We start from the raw sequence: 20,469 nt of genomic DNA on the forward strand, positions 1-20,469 counted from the left end.
TATATATATATCTCAACCCTATAAATACCTTATGTAAATGAGGCTTTTGAGTTACTGTTGATATGGATCAATAAAGCCTTAACAGAATGTTTTATGTTAACGATTGATTGTTTTCCTGTCTAGTTTTTACCCAACAGTTTGTCTTCCTAGCGTTTCTGTTCTCAGTAACTCGTAACAATCCCCCTTTTCACTCTATTTAACACGTTTTGACCTCTTTGCTTCTGCTCTCTGACCACCTCTCCTCCCTTCCATCCCTGTCTCCCATCCCTCCAGCCGTAGTACAAAGCAGACACACACACACACACACACGCACACAGCTACCCTGGCTCCAATTATCTTCAAACACTTCTCTGGCACACGACCTTCGCAACATCCCCTCCTGATTGCACACAAATGTTATCCCAACCAAATTAGATTAATTAAAAATATTTGAATAGCCACAGGAATGTTAAGCCCATAATTCAGGCCCGGGGTGAAGTATATGTAAGTTGTATGCTCAGCCAGAACACACACACTTATAGAGAAGCAAATTTACAGTCGCTGATTTCTTTCTATTTTCTATTTTCCCCCGTTGTGTGACAAAGGACTGTGAGCCCTGAGAGAGGAGACTGAGTCTGAGTTTACATTTCTGAAATTATCAAAACGGATATTTGGACCAGAGGCTGTTTATACCACAGCCTTTGCTTATATTCACATCAAACATCTACATCTAGCGGATCAAACAGCAAGCTGTACTTTCGGTTAGCTCAGGCGTGTCCCCTCAAGGATGAAGTTCAGGATGAAAACTGGAATAAAACCAAGACTTAAGCCATTAATCTTCTTTTTTTTATTCCCAATTTTTGTATCCTTCCTCTTGTCCATCTGTTCCTTTTCCTCTCAGGTGAGTTCTGGCAAAGTGTGAGGAATTCAGCCACGACTGTGGATCTGTCCTACCTGCAGGCGCAGAGACACAGATTCAGGCGAGACTCGGACAGCGAAGCGGTCAATGCCATCGCCTCCCTGTCAATGGGGTCCCTCACATCAGAAAGGTAAAAACAAAACAAAAAATTGCGATTATTATCAGCTTTGCCACGTTTGAGTTTTATCCCCACTCAAAACTCAAAATTGGATCCAATCAGCAATCTGTGAGGAAGAATATAGATACGAGCTGCACTATCTAACAGTGCAATAAGTCTGGCTTATTGGACAGTGGGACAGCAAGAGAGAACAAGACGTTCTGCAGGTAACAGGAAGACTGAACACCCTGTTTTATTCTTTTGAGCTTTCAATGTCTGTCGGTAATGAAACTTGTTGGTTTTGTAAATGTCACAGCTCCAATTCTCGATGGAATACGCACAAAGGCCAACCTTTTAGTAATGCTAACCACACTAATCACTGGTTTAAGATGCTAATGACAGCTTAAAATGTCAACTCTATAAACAGGTTTTCTTTCTTTTAAGAGTGTGATGTTGTTGTTTTTTTTCTAGAGTTATAAATTATTTATGATTGTTCACTGCACAGTAACAGAAAGAAGGAAAGAAAGCATTCAAAACATACTTTTTAGCATATCTTCCTATGTATTATGTTTCTTTTTTTTTGTTTTTTTTTTTATCAGAATTGGCAAAATTCCAATCAGTTCATCTCTAATTATCTACAACCTCAACATAACAGTATTGCATTTTATGTCTAACATCTTTCTCTTTCTGTTTTAAAGGAAACCGCTTGAAAGAATGTGAAGAAAAAAAAAGACCCATCTGAGGAAAGAGCGACCCAATTAAAGCTTTCAACTCAGACTCAGTGGAAACATGCGCGCACACATGCACGCACACACACGCACACACACACACATATGCATTTGGATCATCACTGGAACATACAAACCTGCATTACTACTGGCTGCAGCACGGCCACGGACTCAGACACTCCCTAAGGAACAGTCTTCATCTTGTGCCACATTCATGTCCCCAAAAGATCTCCCCTGCCTTTTCCTGAAAGCAATATTGATCACTGAAGTTAAAAGGAAAAAAAAAAAAAAAAAAAACTTAAAATATGTCCAATGACTGAATAATGAAGACCTGGTGAAACAGGATGTAGCATGAGCAGAGATGAGAATTTGTTACTGATTGTGGCGAAACCTGCACGGACCACTGAGACTTTTTTTTTTTTTCCCCAGCAAACGTGACGGCAGGTTAATGGTGATTTTTCTTCTTTTTTTTTTTTTCCAGCACTTGACAAACATCGAATGAAGGAAAAAAGATCAGTTTATTCTGATCGTCTTGCACTGTGATCGTTTTGCAACTGGACAGGAAGCGCGCGAAGCGTGACGACAATCAAACAATTTCGTTTGTTCAAGTACTTCATTTGAATATTCATTTCTTTTTTCTTTTTCTTTTTTTTTTTTTGACATATGGCACACATTTCTGTGGATGTCAGCATGAGATTTTCTTAAAGAGATCCAGAGTGAAGTTACAGTGGAATCTGAGATACATATGTTTCATATTGTTTTCTGTGTCCACATATTTTCTTAAATCTCTTTTTTCTTTCTTTCTTTCTTCCTTGGCCTGTCAGCCGAGCACATGCAGCAGGAGTTTAAATAGCTGCAGTTATTGTTATCACCCTCTGACAGATAAAAGAAGACACATCATTCTTTTATAAAGTACATCTTAAATATGTAGAAATACCATCGCATTGGTGGGATTAGTCACAGTTTAGAGCTAATGCCTTAAGCAGCTGGGGTGTCGATATTATGAAAGACAGATATGAATTTGAACAAAGCTCCAGTTCGTTGTGATCACTCTCTAAAGATCAGATACAGCCGGAACCAAAGACGCCCTGTACAAAAAGGGACGCAGACATATTTTCACTCTCTATCTGACATTTAACTTTTCCTGCTTCAGGTTAGTTAATGTTCCCAAAGTTATCCATGTTTGTTCTTTGCCTGAGTAATGACTGAGGTCCACTTGGACCGAGTCTTGTATTTTTTTCTTTTTTTGAAATTCAGAAGTTTACATGCGTTAAGATTGAAATGCTTTTACATAATTTGGGAAAGCCGAGATGATGACGTCATAAGCTTCTGATTGGTTAAGTCACAGTATTTGAGTGAAACTGAGGCAGACCTGTGGATGTACTCGAAGGCGACGCTTCAAACACACCACTTATTTGTGTGACTTCATGGGAAAATCATCAGATAGAGAACCGAAGGCATCCCTGGTCTGGTTCATATAATATATGTCCGAATTTGAACAGCGTGGACAATCCAGTCATCAGACTGGTGTGAAAAGTGTGTCAAATCCCAAGGTTCCCCAGTGAGGAAAAAGCAATTTCTCCCAAATCAAACATACTCGGTATCTTAATTATGTGGTCTGATGAAACTTGAGTTCAAGTGTTTGGCCTTGGTGACCATTTAGAGTAAACAAAACGGGGAAGCCTAAGGGCCTGAGAACACCATCTCATTCTAATGTGACGTAGCGAGTCGGCAGCATCACGTCTTGGGTCTGTTTTGCTACCGGAGGGACCGGCGCGCTTCATGGAACAGACGGGATCGTGCAGAGAGATGATCATGTTGAAACATTGAAGCGAGAGCTCAAGACATTGGAGAGAAAAAGGTAAATCTGGGCGTCAAATGGATCTTCTGAACGGAAAATTTTGTTTCATGGTGGCCTGGTGACAGCAAAACGAACGTTTTGCACTAGCCAACACGAAGCGCAAATGAACAACTTTATACTTCTAAGTCAGTTTACAAACGTGACTGGGACAAACGTCACTTGTGAGAAGCTGGTGTAAGGAGACCCACAATGTCTGGACCCGTGTTGCATGTTTACAGGGAATGCTACCAAATACTAAGAAAGCGCATGTAGACTTCTGAATTTGACAGCAATAAAAATGATCTTTTTCATTATTCTTTCTGACATGTTGCTAATAGAATAAATTTAATAATTCCAGCTGACCTCAAACTGGCAATATTTAGTCAGATTAAATGTCTAAAAGTGAGAAAGTTTGTCTTTTTACACACTGTATGTAAATATATGGCTTCAACTGTGTGCAAAAAAAAAAAAAGAAAAGCCACATTTTGGTATTTTGAAAGATTGTTACGCCTTCAAGACCTTCAAGACAGCTCCACACATGGACAAAGTGCACTTAACACCTCCCTCAGAGATCTCAGCTTTGATGTTGTCAACTTTGTGAAGTGCACCAGTGTTTCTTTTCCTGTGGAGGATCGTTCCTTCTGTGTCTTTTTCCGACTCTTTATATATTTTTAATACCGACAATATGATGCGTGTTTTATATCTGTAATTTTATGTTGACCGTCACTTATCGGCGTTGACCAAACGAAGGCTTTTCACAGCTAAAACGGAGCAACAGAACCCGAAGTAGTTGATCATATAGTCGATGATGTGCGTACAGCGCGATTGGACACAGGTTAACCACAACCACAGTTTATGAGAAAAATGTGCTGTCCATAGATTGGCATGTCCAAAAAAAAAAAAAAAAAAACTTCAAAGCCTCTGTGAATGTTTCTTTTCTCTTTCCAAACAGTCAAAAAGCATCAAAAGCACAGATACATAAACAAATCCATTTGACATTACGTGTATTTATGCTTTCAGATTTGGCATCTTTTGAAGTGCTCTCTGCGTGTCCAATGCAGTTAAGACGGTGCTAAAAACCAGTGCGTTTGTTTTTTTTCTCCCTCTTTTGCTCTTTCCTGTGTGTGACATTGAACATGCAGCTCAGCACCTGTCCAGTACTTGTTGATGTAACGAAAATGTGTAAACCACATGACGGGGACGGAGCGGCCCGCATTCGGCATCTTTCTGCTCCTCGAAATAGCTTTTAGTGGGGGGAAAAAACCATGACATGTCTTATGTCTTATCCTTTTGTCTTAATGAATGGAAAGTTTGTATTTTGTATTTGAACTCAGAGCTAAAGCCTTAAGACCAAATTATTATATGATGCTGACCAACCTGTGAAGGTGACCTTAACCATGTGGAGCTTAAACAAAACTGGGGGCCAAGTCCAGTTCACTGATAACTGACTGTATGATTTTACTTTTTTTGTACAGTGTAAATAGTGCCTTACCCCCCACCCCCACTTTTCCCTGCTTTTTGACTTTTCTATTTTGTTTTCTATTTTTAATAAACATAACTTATACACATTTGAATGATTGTTTTATGTCCTCTAATTTCCTGTATACGTATAACAAGGTGGTATGTTTTTTTTTTCAGGCATTACAATTAATGGAAAACCAAAATTAAATTTCTTTGAAGATTTGAATATTCTATAAGGTGAATACCAAAGTTATATTTAACAGAAATGTTAAGAGTTACACAATCATGGCTGCTGACGTGAAGGAGGCGCTCAGCAATGCAGATGAGTCGAATGCCATTAATAAAACTGTGAGCATCTTTAACGCCTCATCAGTCAAACAGACCGTTCTTGACCAAGTTCTAGGTTGACATTTCTGTTTCTCAGAAATATCTTGAATAATTCCTATGAGTCGATATAACCTACAAAGTAGAACATTTGAATGGAATCAATGACGTGAACTAACGTTTTGATAATATTCTAATTTCTAAGATGTGCCTGTATTTTATTTTATTTTATTTTTTTTACCAGCGCAAAGTAACAGGTAACACAAATGCAGTACATTGATACAGCGCTGAGTAAAACTTTATTGTTCACAAGACAAATGATGAAAAAGCAAATGGAAAAAAAAAAATAAAAAAACGCTACAAAAGGAACATGATCAAAAGCAATTGGGCCCACAGTTACAAATGTATCTGCTTTACTCTGCGTGTAATCACACCATCAACACTTTGGCACACTTTCTGAGAGGTTTGCTGGTGCATTATTTTTTAATTAAGCTTCGCGGAGATATTTCAAAGCTGCAACACTCTCTAAAGACAGACAGCCTGCTAGTAAAACAAACAATTAGCTGAACTGTGATCAGTGGTTTGAAACGGAATAAAGCGGCAAGCAGGGTTTAAGTAAAACAGCGTGTACGTACGCACACCAAAACAAGATATGTTTAAAAAAGAAATAACCAGGAGAGCGATCCAGTCACTGCAGCAAAGCAAAAAAAAAAAAAAAAAGATCTGCACCAGATTCCCGCCTTTTAGAGCCAAAGCGATTAGCTTATTAGCATTTTAGCTGTAAACATAAATTGGCTGTGACCGCCCTCTAACCATCACTGTGCCATTATCATTAGTCATCCTAATGTCTGTCAGGCTGAGTCATCCGAAGAGAGAAGAGTCAGGGGTTCGGGGGGGAAATGGGATGACGGTTATCATTGCGGTGTTATCGAAGGCGCTCCATCCAGCAGCCATTTTGTTTCATTGTCACCTCAGGCCAGCTGTTCTTTTTTCTCTCTCTCTCTCTTTTCATTATTTTCTGTCTTTCATTCTAATTATTTCAAATGTCCTGCAGTTCACTGTCACGTCTCCACAATGAGTCTCAGAGGCACTTTGCCGAAGCAACCGCCACTGAGTTGAGTCGAGCACAAGAAAAAAAAAAAAAAAAAAAAAGAGGAAGGAACCACATGAGGATGGGAAGAAACAGGAGAAATCTTTTTGAAAGTTTCGAGTGAATCTTCCTTGTAGTTTAGGGAATTCCAGGTTGTGGAGGTTTCTGCAGAGAGTAGAGAGACAGACAGTTAGTGTGGCACGCTAAAGAGTTAAGAGATAATTGTTAGGGCCTTTGAAATATGTGCACAAACAGTCCAGATTTGTGGAGACTGCTCTTAAACAACAAAACATCTCATCTGCAGCTCGCCCTCCAGTTAAAATGTGGTATTTAATGTCTCTACAATGACTTGAAGCAACATAGAGAATAGAGAGCACAAATTAGATTTAGTGGAAATATGTGATTTTTTTTGTTGTAACACAATACAGAGAGTTTTCTTAATTATTTTTATTTTTTTTTTAGAAATTTGTGCCTTTTAGTTCTACATTCTGAGGTGTGTTTGACAGAGCCTAATTCATTCGGGGCCTCAGTCATTGTGGCATTTTGTTGCCAACGTGTCCTCTGTCCTTGCTGCTTTCTGGCCACCACGCATACAAATACACTAACACACATACACACACACACACACACACACACACAGAGACAGACAACACAAAACCCTCCCACCTGCATCCAGCTCTTAGTCTGAATCCCTAAAAATAAAGATGACTATCACAAGCCACGAGTTTCTGGACGAAGGGTTTTTTAAAAGAAACTGCAGATGAGCCGCAGAGGCCCTTACATCTGGTCCCAGATCGGCCGGGAGCGGAGGCCAGAGATCTGATATGCACAGAAGTGCATCCAACTGCAGATCACTCCAAAACGTATAAAACACACACACACACACACACCCACATGGGCGCAGCGGAGCCAGGAGTCTCAGCAGAGGAAGGAGCAGTTAGAAGCTTTGTGATTATTGTATAAACAATGGAGAGCGTTTTGTTTTCTTCTGCTCCGACAGAACAATCCTCCCAGAATTGAAGTCTCACGCAGAGCCAAACATCCACATGTCCTAAAATGGTGCTCATTAAAACACGGCAAACTGCGGCTGGAAGCGTGCATGCTTCTGTTGCTGCGTAAAATATGGAGGACGTTGTTTGTGTTATATGCAGATCAAATCAAACAAAAACACGATGTGGATGGGAGCAGCTTTATAATTTTGCTGGTTGGGAGCCTTGAACTGAATGCATGTTTCATTTAAAGTGACTCACACCGAAGGCTGTGTATTTAAACCAATAATCTGTAGTTTTTAACTGTAAAAACCAACAAAAATAAAAAAAACAACACCTCAAAAATTTACATCAATTAAATTACAATGTTAATCTTTAAGTTCACATATGTACACCTGTAGGAAAAAAAAAAAAAAAAACAAGTTCAGCTTCTCAGATTTTACTACTTATAGGCATGAATTTGAGCAAAATGTACAATTTGTTGTTACTTTAAAAACTACTGGCATTATTTCTCCCAAATTCCAAGTGAAGATTTGATCATCTCGAGCGAAAATGTCAAAGTGAGAAAAGCATGTTGTTGTTGTCAAACTGACCCGCTCTGCGTCACATGACTTCCGGCTTCACCTCATCAGCGCCTTGTTAGGCAACCTGATGTGTGCAGCTGTCATTGTCAAATTATTCATCATCATCGGGAGAAACGTTGTCGTAATTTCTCATGATGATAAACTCTAGCTGACAGGAAGGGTTCAATACCTTGAACATTTTTCCACTGTTAGCTCCATGAAAGCAACATAAGTGAAAGCAGTTATTAATTGCTGTTTAGCTTTACAGTTGCTCCTACTACATTTAACATACATAACTTAAATTCCAAGGTTAATTTTTATTTTTAGAGCAGTATTTAGCTCTGTCTGTAGGTGGTGACTAATTTGTCCCCATTATAGTTTGACTACATTATTATTATTATTATTATTATTTTGCTATTAAGGCTGCAATAAACACAACAAATATTGTTATGAAATCACCTACCCCATACTGTCAAAAATGTACAGGTGCTGATTTCAGGAAAAAAAAAAAAATTGCAGTAATCTCATAGTTCTTCCTAACCATAAAAAGTGTAAACTATTCTTTAGGCCAATTAATTTTACATTTTTTTTCCCATTCCCTCCTCTTAAGCCCTTTTCTTTCTAGAGCCGCAGGTAAAGCTTGGTTACCTGGAGCAGTTTCCACAGAGGTGGTGATGATGACGTGCAGAGCTGGTAGTAATCGTGAAGGTGCGTTCAAGGACACTTGCTTTTAGCCGTGCTCTCTCAGTTGAATGAGTCCCGGCGTGTGTGTGTGAGTGTGTGTCTGTCTGCTGCGGAGGCCGCAGAGGGCTTAATAACGCAGCTCAGAGTGGAACACCTGCAGCGAGCACATGGCCGCCAGCTGCACGTGTGCGTCTGGACAGCGTTAAAGGTAGACGTCGCATGAAGAAGTTGCGATTCGCTGCTTCTTGCTATGCAGTGCGTTTTGTGCGTGTTGCGTTTGATGTTGGCGTGTGCACCTGCTGGACAAGAGTCACCTTGGGGTGTCAACTTAGCAGCAAAAACACAGATTTCTGAGCTGATTTCATAGAAATGCCGCCTTGTATTTATTTTTTATTTTTTTTACTGCTTCTCCTTTCTGCAACTCCTCCAAAACAAAAGAAACATCGAAGATAGGAGGGATACAAAAACATGTGTGTATTCCTTTTACCTGTATGCACACAATCATTCCTGCAACGCCAATTAAACCTCCAAGCACAGCCACACACTCACACACACACGCACACACACACACACACACACACACACACACACACACACACACACACACACACACACGCTAGCATGCAGAGCCTGACCCTCACCCTCGTGCGCACACCTTCCCTAATACCTCACAACTGGTTCCAATCTAAAGGTTCCTGCTTGTCTGGGCCCCGGCGAGGCCTGATTGCACGATACAAGATCCTCAGGAAAGAGGGCAAGGCTGCAGGGGGAGAGAGGGACTGATGTGCCTGTGCTTTTTCTTTTCTTTTCTTTTTTTTTTTTTTCCTTTTCACTCTCCCTTTCTTCTTTCATGCTGTACCTGTACAGGAATCTGGTGTCTGTTAGAAGTGGTTGAACCCCCCCCCAGCCCCCCAAAAAACAAAAAAAGGAAAACAGACCCTGGAGATTTTGGAAGGAAAACATTTGTCTTAAATTCATCAGAGTTCTGTCAAACACCGGAGCCCCCAGAGGTTAGATTACAATGCAGATAATCGTCAATTTTTTTTTAAGGCATAAACACAGAAAACAAAAAGGCTTTTCTGCTGTCTTTGAGTCTTGCTACTGCACTAGGTATTATTGTTTGTAGTGGGGGTGAGATAAACTTAGTCAGTAAAGGAAAAAAACACTTTAATAAAAGAGATTTGTCTTTTTTGTATTCAGTTAGAAATATACGTTTTAGTTTGTAAAAGGAATTTTTCTGCAGCAATGGAAACATACCGACATGCTTATCTTTATATATATTGTTAAATTGCAAATCACTGCACGTGGCATGAAAATAACATCCAATGGGAATTTTTGATTTACGTTTTCATTGGCATTTTTCCTGATACATACTTATTCTAGTTGGCGTTTAAAATTTTTTAAATTTGACCAAATTTTCAAAAATATTTTATTTAATCTATCAAACAGGTTTTTTATTAACCTGATCAATTTTAATTGAGAACAAATTAGTGACAACAGCTTCATTTTTTTTCCATTTGCAAATTTTTGCAAATTCTATATTTTTTCTTTCTATAGAATTGCAATATTATCTGAACGAGACCATAAAAAAATCTAAATAAAATCCTAATGAAGTATTTTAAATGTTAATTTCACCTTGAAAATATTTTGGAGACAAAACTTTGCGAAAAAATTTTTAATCGCTCAGATTTATGGTTAACTTAAAATGTCATTGTGTTACATGTTCAGAGAAAGATAACTTTTATATAATGCAATTAGTTTTTTTGGGTTGGACACATGCAACTGAAATTAAAATGTTTGAAAACTTAAGTCAGACAGACCAGTCAGATTTTCTTTGTTTTTTTTCAAATGCAGTGTCTTTCATAGCATAACGTTTAGTGTGCATGAATCTACGCTCCACTGGTCTTCTTTTAAATGAAAAGACATTTTCGTCCCAACAGATCAATAATTGTATTCATTTATTTTTGCTTCGTTGTATTTTATTCGGTCATTAATTATTTAGCAGGCTGAGAGGCTCTAAAAAAAACTGCAACAATTATTAGACTTTGTGGCGTGTGTAAGAAAGATTGCACTCAGTAAACTCTGCTTGCACAATTGCGTATGCATACGTTTTAAAATCCCATCCTGTCTGTAACTACTTGTCTGTCTGTGAGTACTGCTCTTACCTGAGAAGCCGCAGTGTTGTGACTCGCTGCTCTGGACTAAACTCAGGGACAGACGAGGAAGAGAAGAGGGAGCAGCAGAGGTGAGGTGGAGGTGGAGGGAGGGATGGTGGTTGCAGCAACATATATTTAGCTGATAAATGAAACATTATGCAGCACAGAAAAAAAAAATGTATGCAAAGGTTTTAGGTAAAAAGGTTAAGATCAGACCATGCAGAAAAAGGAGGTTCAGAGGGTCAGAGGTCAAACACAGACAGAGGGCTCGGGAAGGGAGGGAGGTGGAGGTGTGGACACGAGAGGGTGTTTGAGATGAGTTTAGAGGGGTCCTAGTGGCTGGTGGACATGGCCCAGGCCCCCTCCATCCTCCAAACGGAGAAGGCGTAGCTGAGTCTCTCGTGGGCCAGGTAGTTGCAGCTGGCCAGCTTGGCGTCCATCTCGTCGCTCTGCAGCACCTGGTACAGGAAGTCGATGTAGCGTGAGGCCAGCTTCAGGATCTGGATCTTGCTCAGCTTGTCGGAGGGTAGCGTCGGGATGATCTTGCGTAGGGAGGCGAAGGCATCGTTCAGGGACTGGGTGCGTTGGCGCTCTCGCACGTTGGCGATTACCCTCTGGGAGTGGAGCTCCTCGAAGGGCGGCTCTGGCCTCGGCCCCAGAGACGTGGGCGCCAACGACACGATGGTTGAGGGGCTCTTCTTGAGCCTCTTCGGCCCAGACGGCAGGAGGCTGTTGGTGCTGCCGGTGCTGCTCTCCTCCGTCTGACTGAGGCTGTCCTTCTTTGGGTAGGGGGAGCGCTTTCGGTTTGCCTGTTGGAGGGTCTTCTTCGATGCCCTCTCCAGCTCCTCTTCGCTGGCCCCCAGCCCTCCTTCAGGGGAGTTGGTGCAGGACACCTCTTCTCTCATTGCGGTGTCCAACCTCCGCTTCGTCGAGCGGTTTAGGTATGGCTCGTTTTCACGGTTTGCTGACTCTCTCAACAGGTCGCGCGTTTCTCCTTCGTCCAACAAAATCACAGTTGCTGAAGCTCCATCAGACTGGACTCCCCCCTGGCTGTCCTGTGTCCTGTTTCACCTTGTTAAATGTCACACTTTTACATTCCCTCCTTTTGCCGACCAGACAGAGCAACAACAAGTCCTCTGACAGGCAGGTCCACCTCCGCCTTTTTTATAGCCAAACGCTAACCCTCGGCCCTGCGGTTGCTCCTCATTGGCTTTGCAGACTTTTGGAGGGTGTGGCCTGGCCTGGAACAGCCAGGAAAGCAGGAAGTATACATTAGTTGGGCGGGTGATGGAGAAAAGGGGGTAAGTGGCGCTCTCAGCCAATGAGGAGAACTGTGCCTAATGTTGCAGGGATGTCTGGGGTTTATAGGTTCCAGATTTGGGGCTGGACCTTCAGTTCGCCGGCATCCTCGTGGCCAGACAGGCCTTATATTCCTGACACATGCATGGTTTAGTCCTTAATGGTGATAATTATACAGTTCAATTGTCAGGCAGATCAAAAACATTCACAAATTACACATTGTTGATGTCTTTTTTTTCTGTTTTTTAACATTTAGCAAATTCACACTGATATTTGTCATTATTTTTGGTCATGCTTGTGCGACCACAGACTGCGAAAACAACCTGATGCACCACAGATCAGGCAGTATAATAGCTATGTGGATGAAGAAGATTTATGGTACGAGGGAGAAAGACACGTCATTTTTTTTGTGTGTGTGTGTATTTTATTGCCATATCTTGCAATCATCTGAGCCAGCACCGAATGACTTTGGGATGCGTCACGTTTCTCCAGAGTTTCATAAAATTTGGACTGAAACACATCTCAGCAGAGGGGAAAGTGCGTGTTATGAAATATATCAGAAATTTATGTTTAGAAATGACAGTTACATAAAGATCTGCCAATGCTCTCATAACTCTGTCAGACTAATATCTCTCAAGCTTTTATTAACGGGTACTAATGACAGGTGTTTCAAAAGTGTAATGCAGCAGATTCTGCGCTCTTTGTGTTACATTTATGCTCAGAAGTTGAATTTCTAAGTTCCATGTTTGACAAATAAACAGGAACGTCAGCTGACGTTGGAATTTCAAGGAAGTAAGTGTAAATGTGGCAACAGTGCATTTGAAACCTGCCGAGAGCCAAGTAAAGAAAAAAACATTGGACATTTTGCAGCTCTTGACATTTTTGACGCCAACACACTTGCAGGCAGAGTGGCCTCGCAACAGAGAGTTGTTTAATTTCACTATTATGTGGTTTTTGTTACGTCTCCATGGTTAAAATGATCATTAAGAAAAGCGAGGCTCTGCTTAAGGCTAGCAGCTAATCGGATGGACGCTGTTCGGCAGAGTTGAGCACTTAAAAAAAAATAAAGCTGAAAATGTTCATACTCAGGATATATTAGTAGATATTAATGACCCGTTACTTTTTTTGGCACCATTGCCAAATAGAGTTTCAGGTAAAAAAAAAGAAAGAAAGATTAAATTGTTATGGCGCACACAAATGGTTAAAATCTGCAAATACTTTAGACACCCTTGAAAATTGCTTTTAACTGTCTATTTTAATAGTTGAAACACCTTAATGTACCATAAGGCACACAATGTAAACTGAGTTAGCACTAACGCAGAAGCTAACATCCACAGTCTTCCTTATTTCCTCTCTAGAGGCTTCAGCCAATCTGTGCCAAGCGAAATGAAAGGCACTTCTGGACTGGCTTCTTTTCAAATGCCAGCCAATAGCTTGTCTAGTAGTGTTGTATTCTGCTTCCTAAGCTGCATTTCTTTTCTCAAATGCATATGATTTGTAGAAAAATCTGAAAATATTCAAAACCTTTAATACGTGGAGGTAAATTAGCATGGATCGCTGCTTGCTTGCTGCTGTTTTCTCATTTTTAGGGTTACCAACTAGTGGTCGTTGACTTCTTCATTGTATAGATTGTTAAAAATGTAACTTTGTAACCCACAGACAAAAAAAAAATGTTTGTGTTGTCAGCTTTACAACATCACATTTTCAGCATACCAGTGATCATTTTTCTACTTCACAGAACCTCACTTTATAATTTACAAACTATCCCTCTAAGGTTGAGCTTGATGTAATTCCCAGATCAAAATTTGGATTTGGATACATGAAATGGAGCATAAATAGTCACCAGCACTTGCTCCTGGCTTGTTGTCATCCGCTTCAGGGAACTGCCAGTTTCCTGTTTTTTTCTTTTTTTTATTGCAACTTCGTTTTGAGAAGTCTCTGCAAATGCAAACATCAACATTCTCAAAGTCATGTTTTTGGTATATTTTCTCCACATCCTAGATTATTTCTTTGCTCTTACCTTTGCCAATAATTCCCATCAGAGGCTTGTGCTACAGGTTGAAAACCACGATGTTAGACAGCAACAGCTTCAAGACGTACAAGTGAGGGAACAACTCTGCTAAAACCATTTAGCGTCTCCACGAACGCTCCTGATATAGGCTGTCCAACTCATCAGTTTCGCGTTAGGAAGTCAATGCAGGTCGGACCCTAAATAACCCCTGACCTTGGTGACCCCCCTGGAGAACTTCAGCCAGCAGAGGTAAGAGAGCATCTAATTGGGCCATCCACGCCTCGGGGCTGGAGCCAGCACATGTTTCACTTCCACACCCCGCCGCAGCGTCTGCAGCCACTTAGAAGACGTTTTCCTCACGTTGCCAGTCGTGACCCAGCAGGTAGACCCTGCTGGGAAAATTACGTCAGGTTCTGTTTGTTCAATCTGTGCATTTGACTTAATTACTAAATGGTCCGTGAATCTGCCTTTGCATCCTTGTCAGTTTTCCCCCAGCAGCAACCATTTATGCCCAACATGCGTCATGAGCTAACGTGACTCATCTTGATAGCTGGAGAACATGGTGTGGGGAGTTTCCTGCTGTTGAAATTCTGGACTTTTCGTCGAGAGCATGATCTGTGGTGGCTTTTATGTAAAATCTATCCGTCTCCGCAGGAACGACGCTGGTTTAAATTTAGTTTTGAACAAGATGTTGCGTAAGAAACTGGTATTATTCACAAGCAAGTGGTACTTCTGTTGTGCCTTTTTTTTTCCTCCCATGTCATCCTGTAGATGCTGCCTGAGAGTTTGTAGCCAAAAACCTGAGTGCGATTTCCACAGAGGGCAGGACGTTTTTGATGAGCCCTGTGATTGCACTGGGTTCACATTTCATCCATATTGTAAAACTGAAGTCAGTGCCTGTTAGGTTTAATTGTCTCTAAAGAGAGAGAGAGAGAAAGAAAGAGAGAGAACAAAAAAAAAAGTCATCAAATCATCAAAGCAAGACCGTGCAGAGAGACAGTGAATTATATGAGGCTTAATTCATGGAAAAGGTCAAATCCATGGCAGTATTGAACGGCATTAACACAGGGCTGATTTCAGTCTCTGGAGTTGCTGCTTACCTTGAGCAAAAGTGTGGCTCTGTGCCACCGTGATGGAAAAAATGAGCTAACAACAGGAATGTTGCGGCTCGAAGAAGAATAGAAGAGCAGGAATGGAGGGAGAGAAGAATAAGGAAGGGGGAAAGGAAAAAGAGAAGAAAAGGGAAGGGGGTCGGGGGGGGGAGGGAATGGTGCGGCTGTCCAAACAGAACCAGATGCAGGAGTGTGGAGGCTCGTTTGATCTCGATCCTCATAGGCTGATTGATGTTGCACATTTCATTTCCTTGTCAGAGTCTTGACATAATGTTTCACTAAACACTTAGGCCCCGCTCTCATCTCTGCTCCGTTTCCACGAGGGTCCGTAATTAACCCTTTCTGGAGAAAACATACATCACTGTACAGTACGCCGGCTTTTATGCGCAGCAGGCATAGCTTGGATATCAAAACAGGCAGATGTATTGTCTATTTGTGTCTCAACACCAGATGGTTCTGACCTGACAGGAATAAAACGCCGAAGAGAAGTCATGCTTTAAACTTTGAAGTCCAAAGACAGGGAGGAAAAAAGAAAGGAAAAAAAAAAGTTTCTTAAAATTTGTAATGCAGTCAACTCAATTTGCATCAAAGAACAAAAGCTCGAAGCCCTGCGATGACGTCTTCAGCTGGTAGGAGCGCAGCGGTATGACCAATCATAACTGATGTGTTTGGATATCTGTGCCGGCCCAGCAAAGGGAACCAGTCATTGCGTTTCTCCTCACCTTCACCTCCGCCCTGAGTTTCTTCACCCTCCTGGGCTGTGGGTATTAATGTTTGTACACAGCACACTATGCTCCCCCCCTCACACCCGCTTCTCCTATAATCACCCTTCAAGCCCGCCATCCCAGGAGGAGCTTATGGGGACACAAAAGACAAACATCTGGGACCCATTTCCCCTTGTGGAGAAACCCTTCCTGTGGGGTATCCACTTGGAAAGGTTTTAAGGGAGGAGTGGGGTGGGGAGAGAGGAGTGCCTATATGGGTGGAGGTGATGGAAGTCAGAGAGAAGGAGGAGATGGGCTTGGGCAAAAGGTGTGGATGATAACTGAGTTACATGGAGACATGACTTGATTCTTAGGAAAAAAAATAAGAACACTGCAAAAAAGTTCCTTTTCATAAACAAGAAAAAAAGTACAAAAACAGGGTATATATTCCTTAAAATAAGAAAAATTATCTACCAACAAGAACAAAAAAATTTATCTGGTCAAGATTTTCCAAAACAAGAAAAAAATATCTAACCAAAATGAACCCACACATATCTTAAAACTGGTGTATTTATAACAAGACCTTTTCTACGTATACGAACAAGCTATATGAACTTATTTTAATAAAAATTAAGAAAATGTTACTTCACATTATTTATGGAAACCAGCACATGTAGATGAATCTGAAATAAAACCATACTCACAACAAGGGGGAGGAACAATTTACACCTGGACATCAGTTAAAAGGGGGGGGGGGGGGGAATGGAAAACAAAGAAAATGCAAAGCGGTGTTTATTGGTTACTCGATACCTTCTGTCTGCTCTACAGACAACCCAAGCGTTAAAAAAAAAAAAAAAACACTCAGCCATTTTATGGCAATAACTTAATGTTTTTTTTTTGGTTGTTTTCTGTCTGTACAATAAGCCGTTTAAAAACCTTTTTAGACGTAACGGCAACGCTACTGCACGTTGTGCCGTTACCTAGCAACCACCTAGCAACCCAAGCTGAGCCCCAGGACGTTTGGTCAGATGATTTTATGTGCTGTACAATGATTGCTGATACATATAGGTGTTTTATTGTTGACTTACCATCCAGGAACTATTTGCTGCAATGTTTTTGGCTCCACTTCTGTTTTTCATACATGTATGGTTGCATACTTGTTTGCCTCCATTTTCACCTGCGTACATTTTGAGACAGGGGGGCGTGGCCAGCAGAAACTTATTCGGATTTAAAGTGACAAGAGGCCATAAAGAGGTTAATTCCGAAAGAAGCTCAAAACTGAGCAAATCTCACTACTCGAGAATAATCTTGTCCAAAAATGTTATGAACACGTTTTGTAATAGGGCCAAGGTTAACTGTTTTAGTCTTTTTGAAAGAAATAGCTGTTTGAGTTGAAGTTATTTTATTTGCATAATTTGCATAATTGGTCTTCCTCATATAGCTGAACTAAAATGTTGAGCGCAACGTGTGAAATTGGATGGTAAGAAAAAGTTGAGGGGAAACAACAATCCTGTCAGTGTCGAAGAACAACAACAAACCCAAGCCTAACTGGATTTTCATTACTACACTCCGTCACCATTAAGTTGCTTCTTACTCAAAATTCATGAGCGCGTAACAACCAAATGTGGAGCAAAAAGCTTAGAGTGGTGGTCGACACTTTATTTCTTCCATTGAAATAAAAACATTACAGCTACTTACAGCAATAACTTAGTCAATGATAGAACGCAGCCTACACACAAAAGCATAAATTCTGGAGTACTTTCTATGAAAAGGAAAAAAAACAAGGCAGGAACACAAAGTTAATGCCAGGACTAGTTTTATCAATGACTGCACCCAGGACAAATACACAACTACATACAGAAACACTGAGCCAGAAATGCTTTTCCTGGAAAGAAAAACAAGTAGAGTGCTCAAAGTTAATGGCAGCAATAGCTCTGTCAGGAACAGAAAACACACACATATAAACATGGAAGGATGAGGGCAGTGGTACTTTCAATTAGGAAGGGGGGGAAAAAATCAAGTTTTCAGAAGTAATTAATGGTTAATAGTTCAGGCCGGGATTGACATGTAAAAACACAGACTCAGGGAGTCAGGGATACTTTCTACTGAAAGAAAAACAGAGAGAGTACAGAAATTTAATGGCAGAAATACCTCATCAAGTGAGCCACAAGTACTTTTTTATGGTAAGAAAAACCAAGAAAGTAAGCAAAGTTTATTTCAACAATAGTTATATCTAAGACAAACAGCTACACTTATTAGCACTGCGTCTTATAAGTGTAGCTTATACTCTCTTTACCATAGAGAGTACATTAGAGTACATTAGACTCTCTAATGTGTTTAGCTCCATCCAGTAAAAGACGGAGCTAAACACAGAAATACAACTATTTTGTTGCACATTGACTCTTGTGACCTTCAGGCTTCTCATTCCTGCCTTATTCAAAATAAAAAGGTACAGTCTTGCTTTTAAAAAAAATCCACCCCATCTCCTGCTGCGTGCGAGCCTCTGTTATTCTTGTTCAACCCTTACGCATCCTCTCATATGAGAACATAATTTATCATAATATTTAGCGCTCGAGCTTCCTTTAAATATCCCTTCTTTCATGTGCAATTTAGCTAATATCCTGCTCTGGCACTGATTACGCCGTTCAAGTACAGGGGTCCGTCTGAGGCACATTACGAACAGTCCCAGTGGAGCTCCCAGCAGAGCTGGGGATATGGCACAGTGCACGGCAGGTCAGGCCGGATGATGACGCGTACAGTTCTTATTATTTTGGACATGCAGGGATAAGAGAGGCTCAGCTGTTACAAGATATAACAGAAAAACAAAGCAAAACAACAAAGACAACATGAGCTGGGATCGTGAATGCTCGATGCGGCAAAATTATCTGAGCAGCAAATGAATTTTTTTATCTTTATGGGAGTCGTTAAGTGACAATAGGCCCCATGAAAGAGACAGTTCCTTCGAAAACAACGTTCATTTATTTTTCTGAACGTGCGTCTGAAATGTTGCTTCGGCGTTACATCATATCGCGTCCATGTGTGCTAACAGCAGGACTCATGAACTCATTCTGAAAGTGATAATGTGACACAGAGGCGACCCGGCAAATGCAGAACACATTGCATTTCCATCAGATCTGCTGTGTGACCGACAAGGAAAAAAAACAAAGAAAAAAAAAAAAAGTTCATCTCATTTCAGTTAAAGTGTCACTCCAAGCAGCCGGGCAGAAACACACCGACTGTTTGGTGATACGAATACGCTCTTATTTTCAAGGACACAGTAACAGGTTGAATACACACACTGTATTCAACCTGTGTGTGTCGAACACACACACTGTTCATCCAATCTGACAGAGCGTGAGCTGCTCATACCCTCCACTTGCTTTTTGCTACGCTACAGCTAGTTCCTCACACCAGAGCCTGACATGAATACTAAGGCTAGTTAGCATAGCCACGGATGACGACAGATAAACGGGGTTTTTTTTGTAACGGTAAGTTGCTTCTAGGTGGTTGGCACACTGAGCAGCGCACACACGAGCATATGATAGATAACGCTAAGACCTTCCTCTTGGCTCTGATTGGTTGTTTCTGACAGGGAGCGGTGCGTTTCTGCAGAAGGAGGGAAATGAGATTGATTTTTTTCTAATTATCTGTGCCGTGATATACTGTCATGGCATGGTGACAGTTTTACATGTAAAGATATATATTGTTTATACTAGTTACATATTACATAGTTAAATGTGAATCAGAAGAAAAAAAATACACTGTAAGCTATATTTTACTTGGTCTATCACATAAAATTGTGATGGGGTGCATTAAGGTTTGTGGTTGTAATGTGACAAAGCATAAAAAAGAGGTATGAATACTTTAGAAATTCTCTGCAGAGGGTAAAGGTCACTCAGAGAATCATCCGATCAAGTTGACCAGGAGGCCTTTCGGCTTGTGCAACCTTGTGCAGAGCTTGCCAAGCTGTAGGTGAGCAAATAACCTCCTGGATGCTGAAACAAGACGGAGACGGATGATGATGATGGCCCTGCACCACATGGGAAGCACAGATGAAACCCTGAGGCAGTTCAAACACTTAATACCTGGATGTTTTACCGGGCAATTAAACACCTGTTTGGCCCTTAAGTGGAAAACCAAAACACCACAAATCACGTTGAGGTTAATTCACTCGGACGAGGACCCCGTCTGCGAGTCGACTGCTTCTAACTCTTAATTGCTCGCTTAATGTTCCTGGAAAAGGAACCGTCAACCTGGGATCTCCAGCGTTGGACGCTATCACGCATCCAGTTCTGTCGGACGTTTACAGAGAGCCACTGCCCTGAGGGGGTTGGAGAGGAGCGCCGCTTCCCTCCAACAGAGCTGTTGCATGAGAAACGTCAACAGAACCCGGCTTCAAAGGCGTCTGCCTTCACATTGAATCAGTATCCGCCTCCATTAGATTAGATGGCCCTAGCAGAGTTACATTGCGTTAACATTTCTGCATGGCTTCTCAAATCCATCGCTCTGGTTC

At 41.0% G+C, this 20,469-nt stretch overlaps 2 protein-coding genes across 5 annotated transcripts in view; one reads left to right on the top strand and one right to left on the bottom strand.

The window, feature by feature from the left end:
* The window catches only part of LOC103464932 (histone deacetylase 7-like), a 46,361-nt gene extending 43,900 nt beyond the window's left edge, over window positions 1–2,461 (top strand). For all 4 annotated transcript variants that reach the window (XM_017304996.1, XM_008409345.2, XM_008409344.2 and 1 more), the window contains 2 exons: window positions 881–1,028; window positions 1,694–2,461. In XM_017304996.1, coding sequence (XP_017160485.1) covers window positions 881–1,028; window positions 1,694–1,715 — 170 coding nt within the window. In that variant the 3' untranslated portion in view covers window positions 1,716–2,461. The remainder of the gene's footprint in view (window positions 1–880; window positions 1,029–1,693) is intronic.
* A 3,159-nt stretch (window positions 2,462–5,620) lies between these two features.
* Window positions 5,621–17,133, bottom strand: LOC103464933 (twist-related protein 2-like). The gene is made up of 5 exons (XM_008409346.1): window positions 17,045–17,133; window positions 14,150–15,056; window positions 13,973–14,067; window positions 10,840–12,071; window positions 5,621–6,603 (listed from the first exon to the last, which is right to left on the bottom strand). The coding sequence occupies exon 4, from the start codon at window positions 11,733–11,735 to the stop codon at window positions 11,163–11,165; it is 573 nt and encodes a 190-aa protein (XP_008407568.1). The 5' UTR covers window positions 11,736–12,071; window positions 13,973–14,067; window positions 14,150–15,056; window positions 17,045–17,133; the 3' UTR covers window positions 5,621–6,603; window positions 10,840–11,162.
* Between the last annotated feature and the right edge of the window lie 3,336 nt (window positions 17,134–20,469).

Source organism: Poecilia reticulata, linkage group LG5 (genome assembly GCF_000633615.1).
Source record: "Poecilia reticulata strain Guanapo linkage group LG5, Guppy_female_1.0+MT, whole genome shotgun sequence".
Classification (NCBI taxonomy): Eukaryota; Metazoa; Chordata; class Actinopteri; order Cyprinodontiformes; family Poeciliidae; genus Poecilia; species Poecilia reticulata.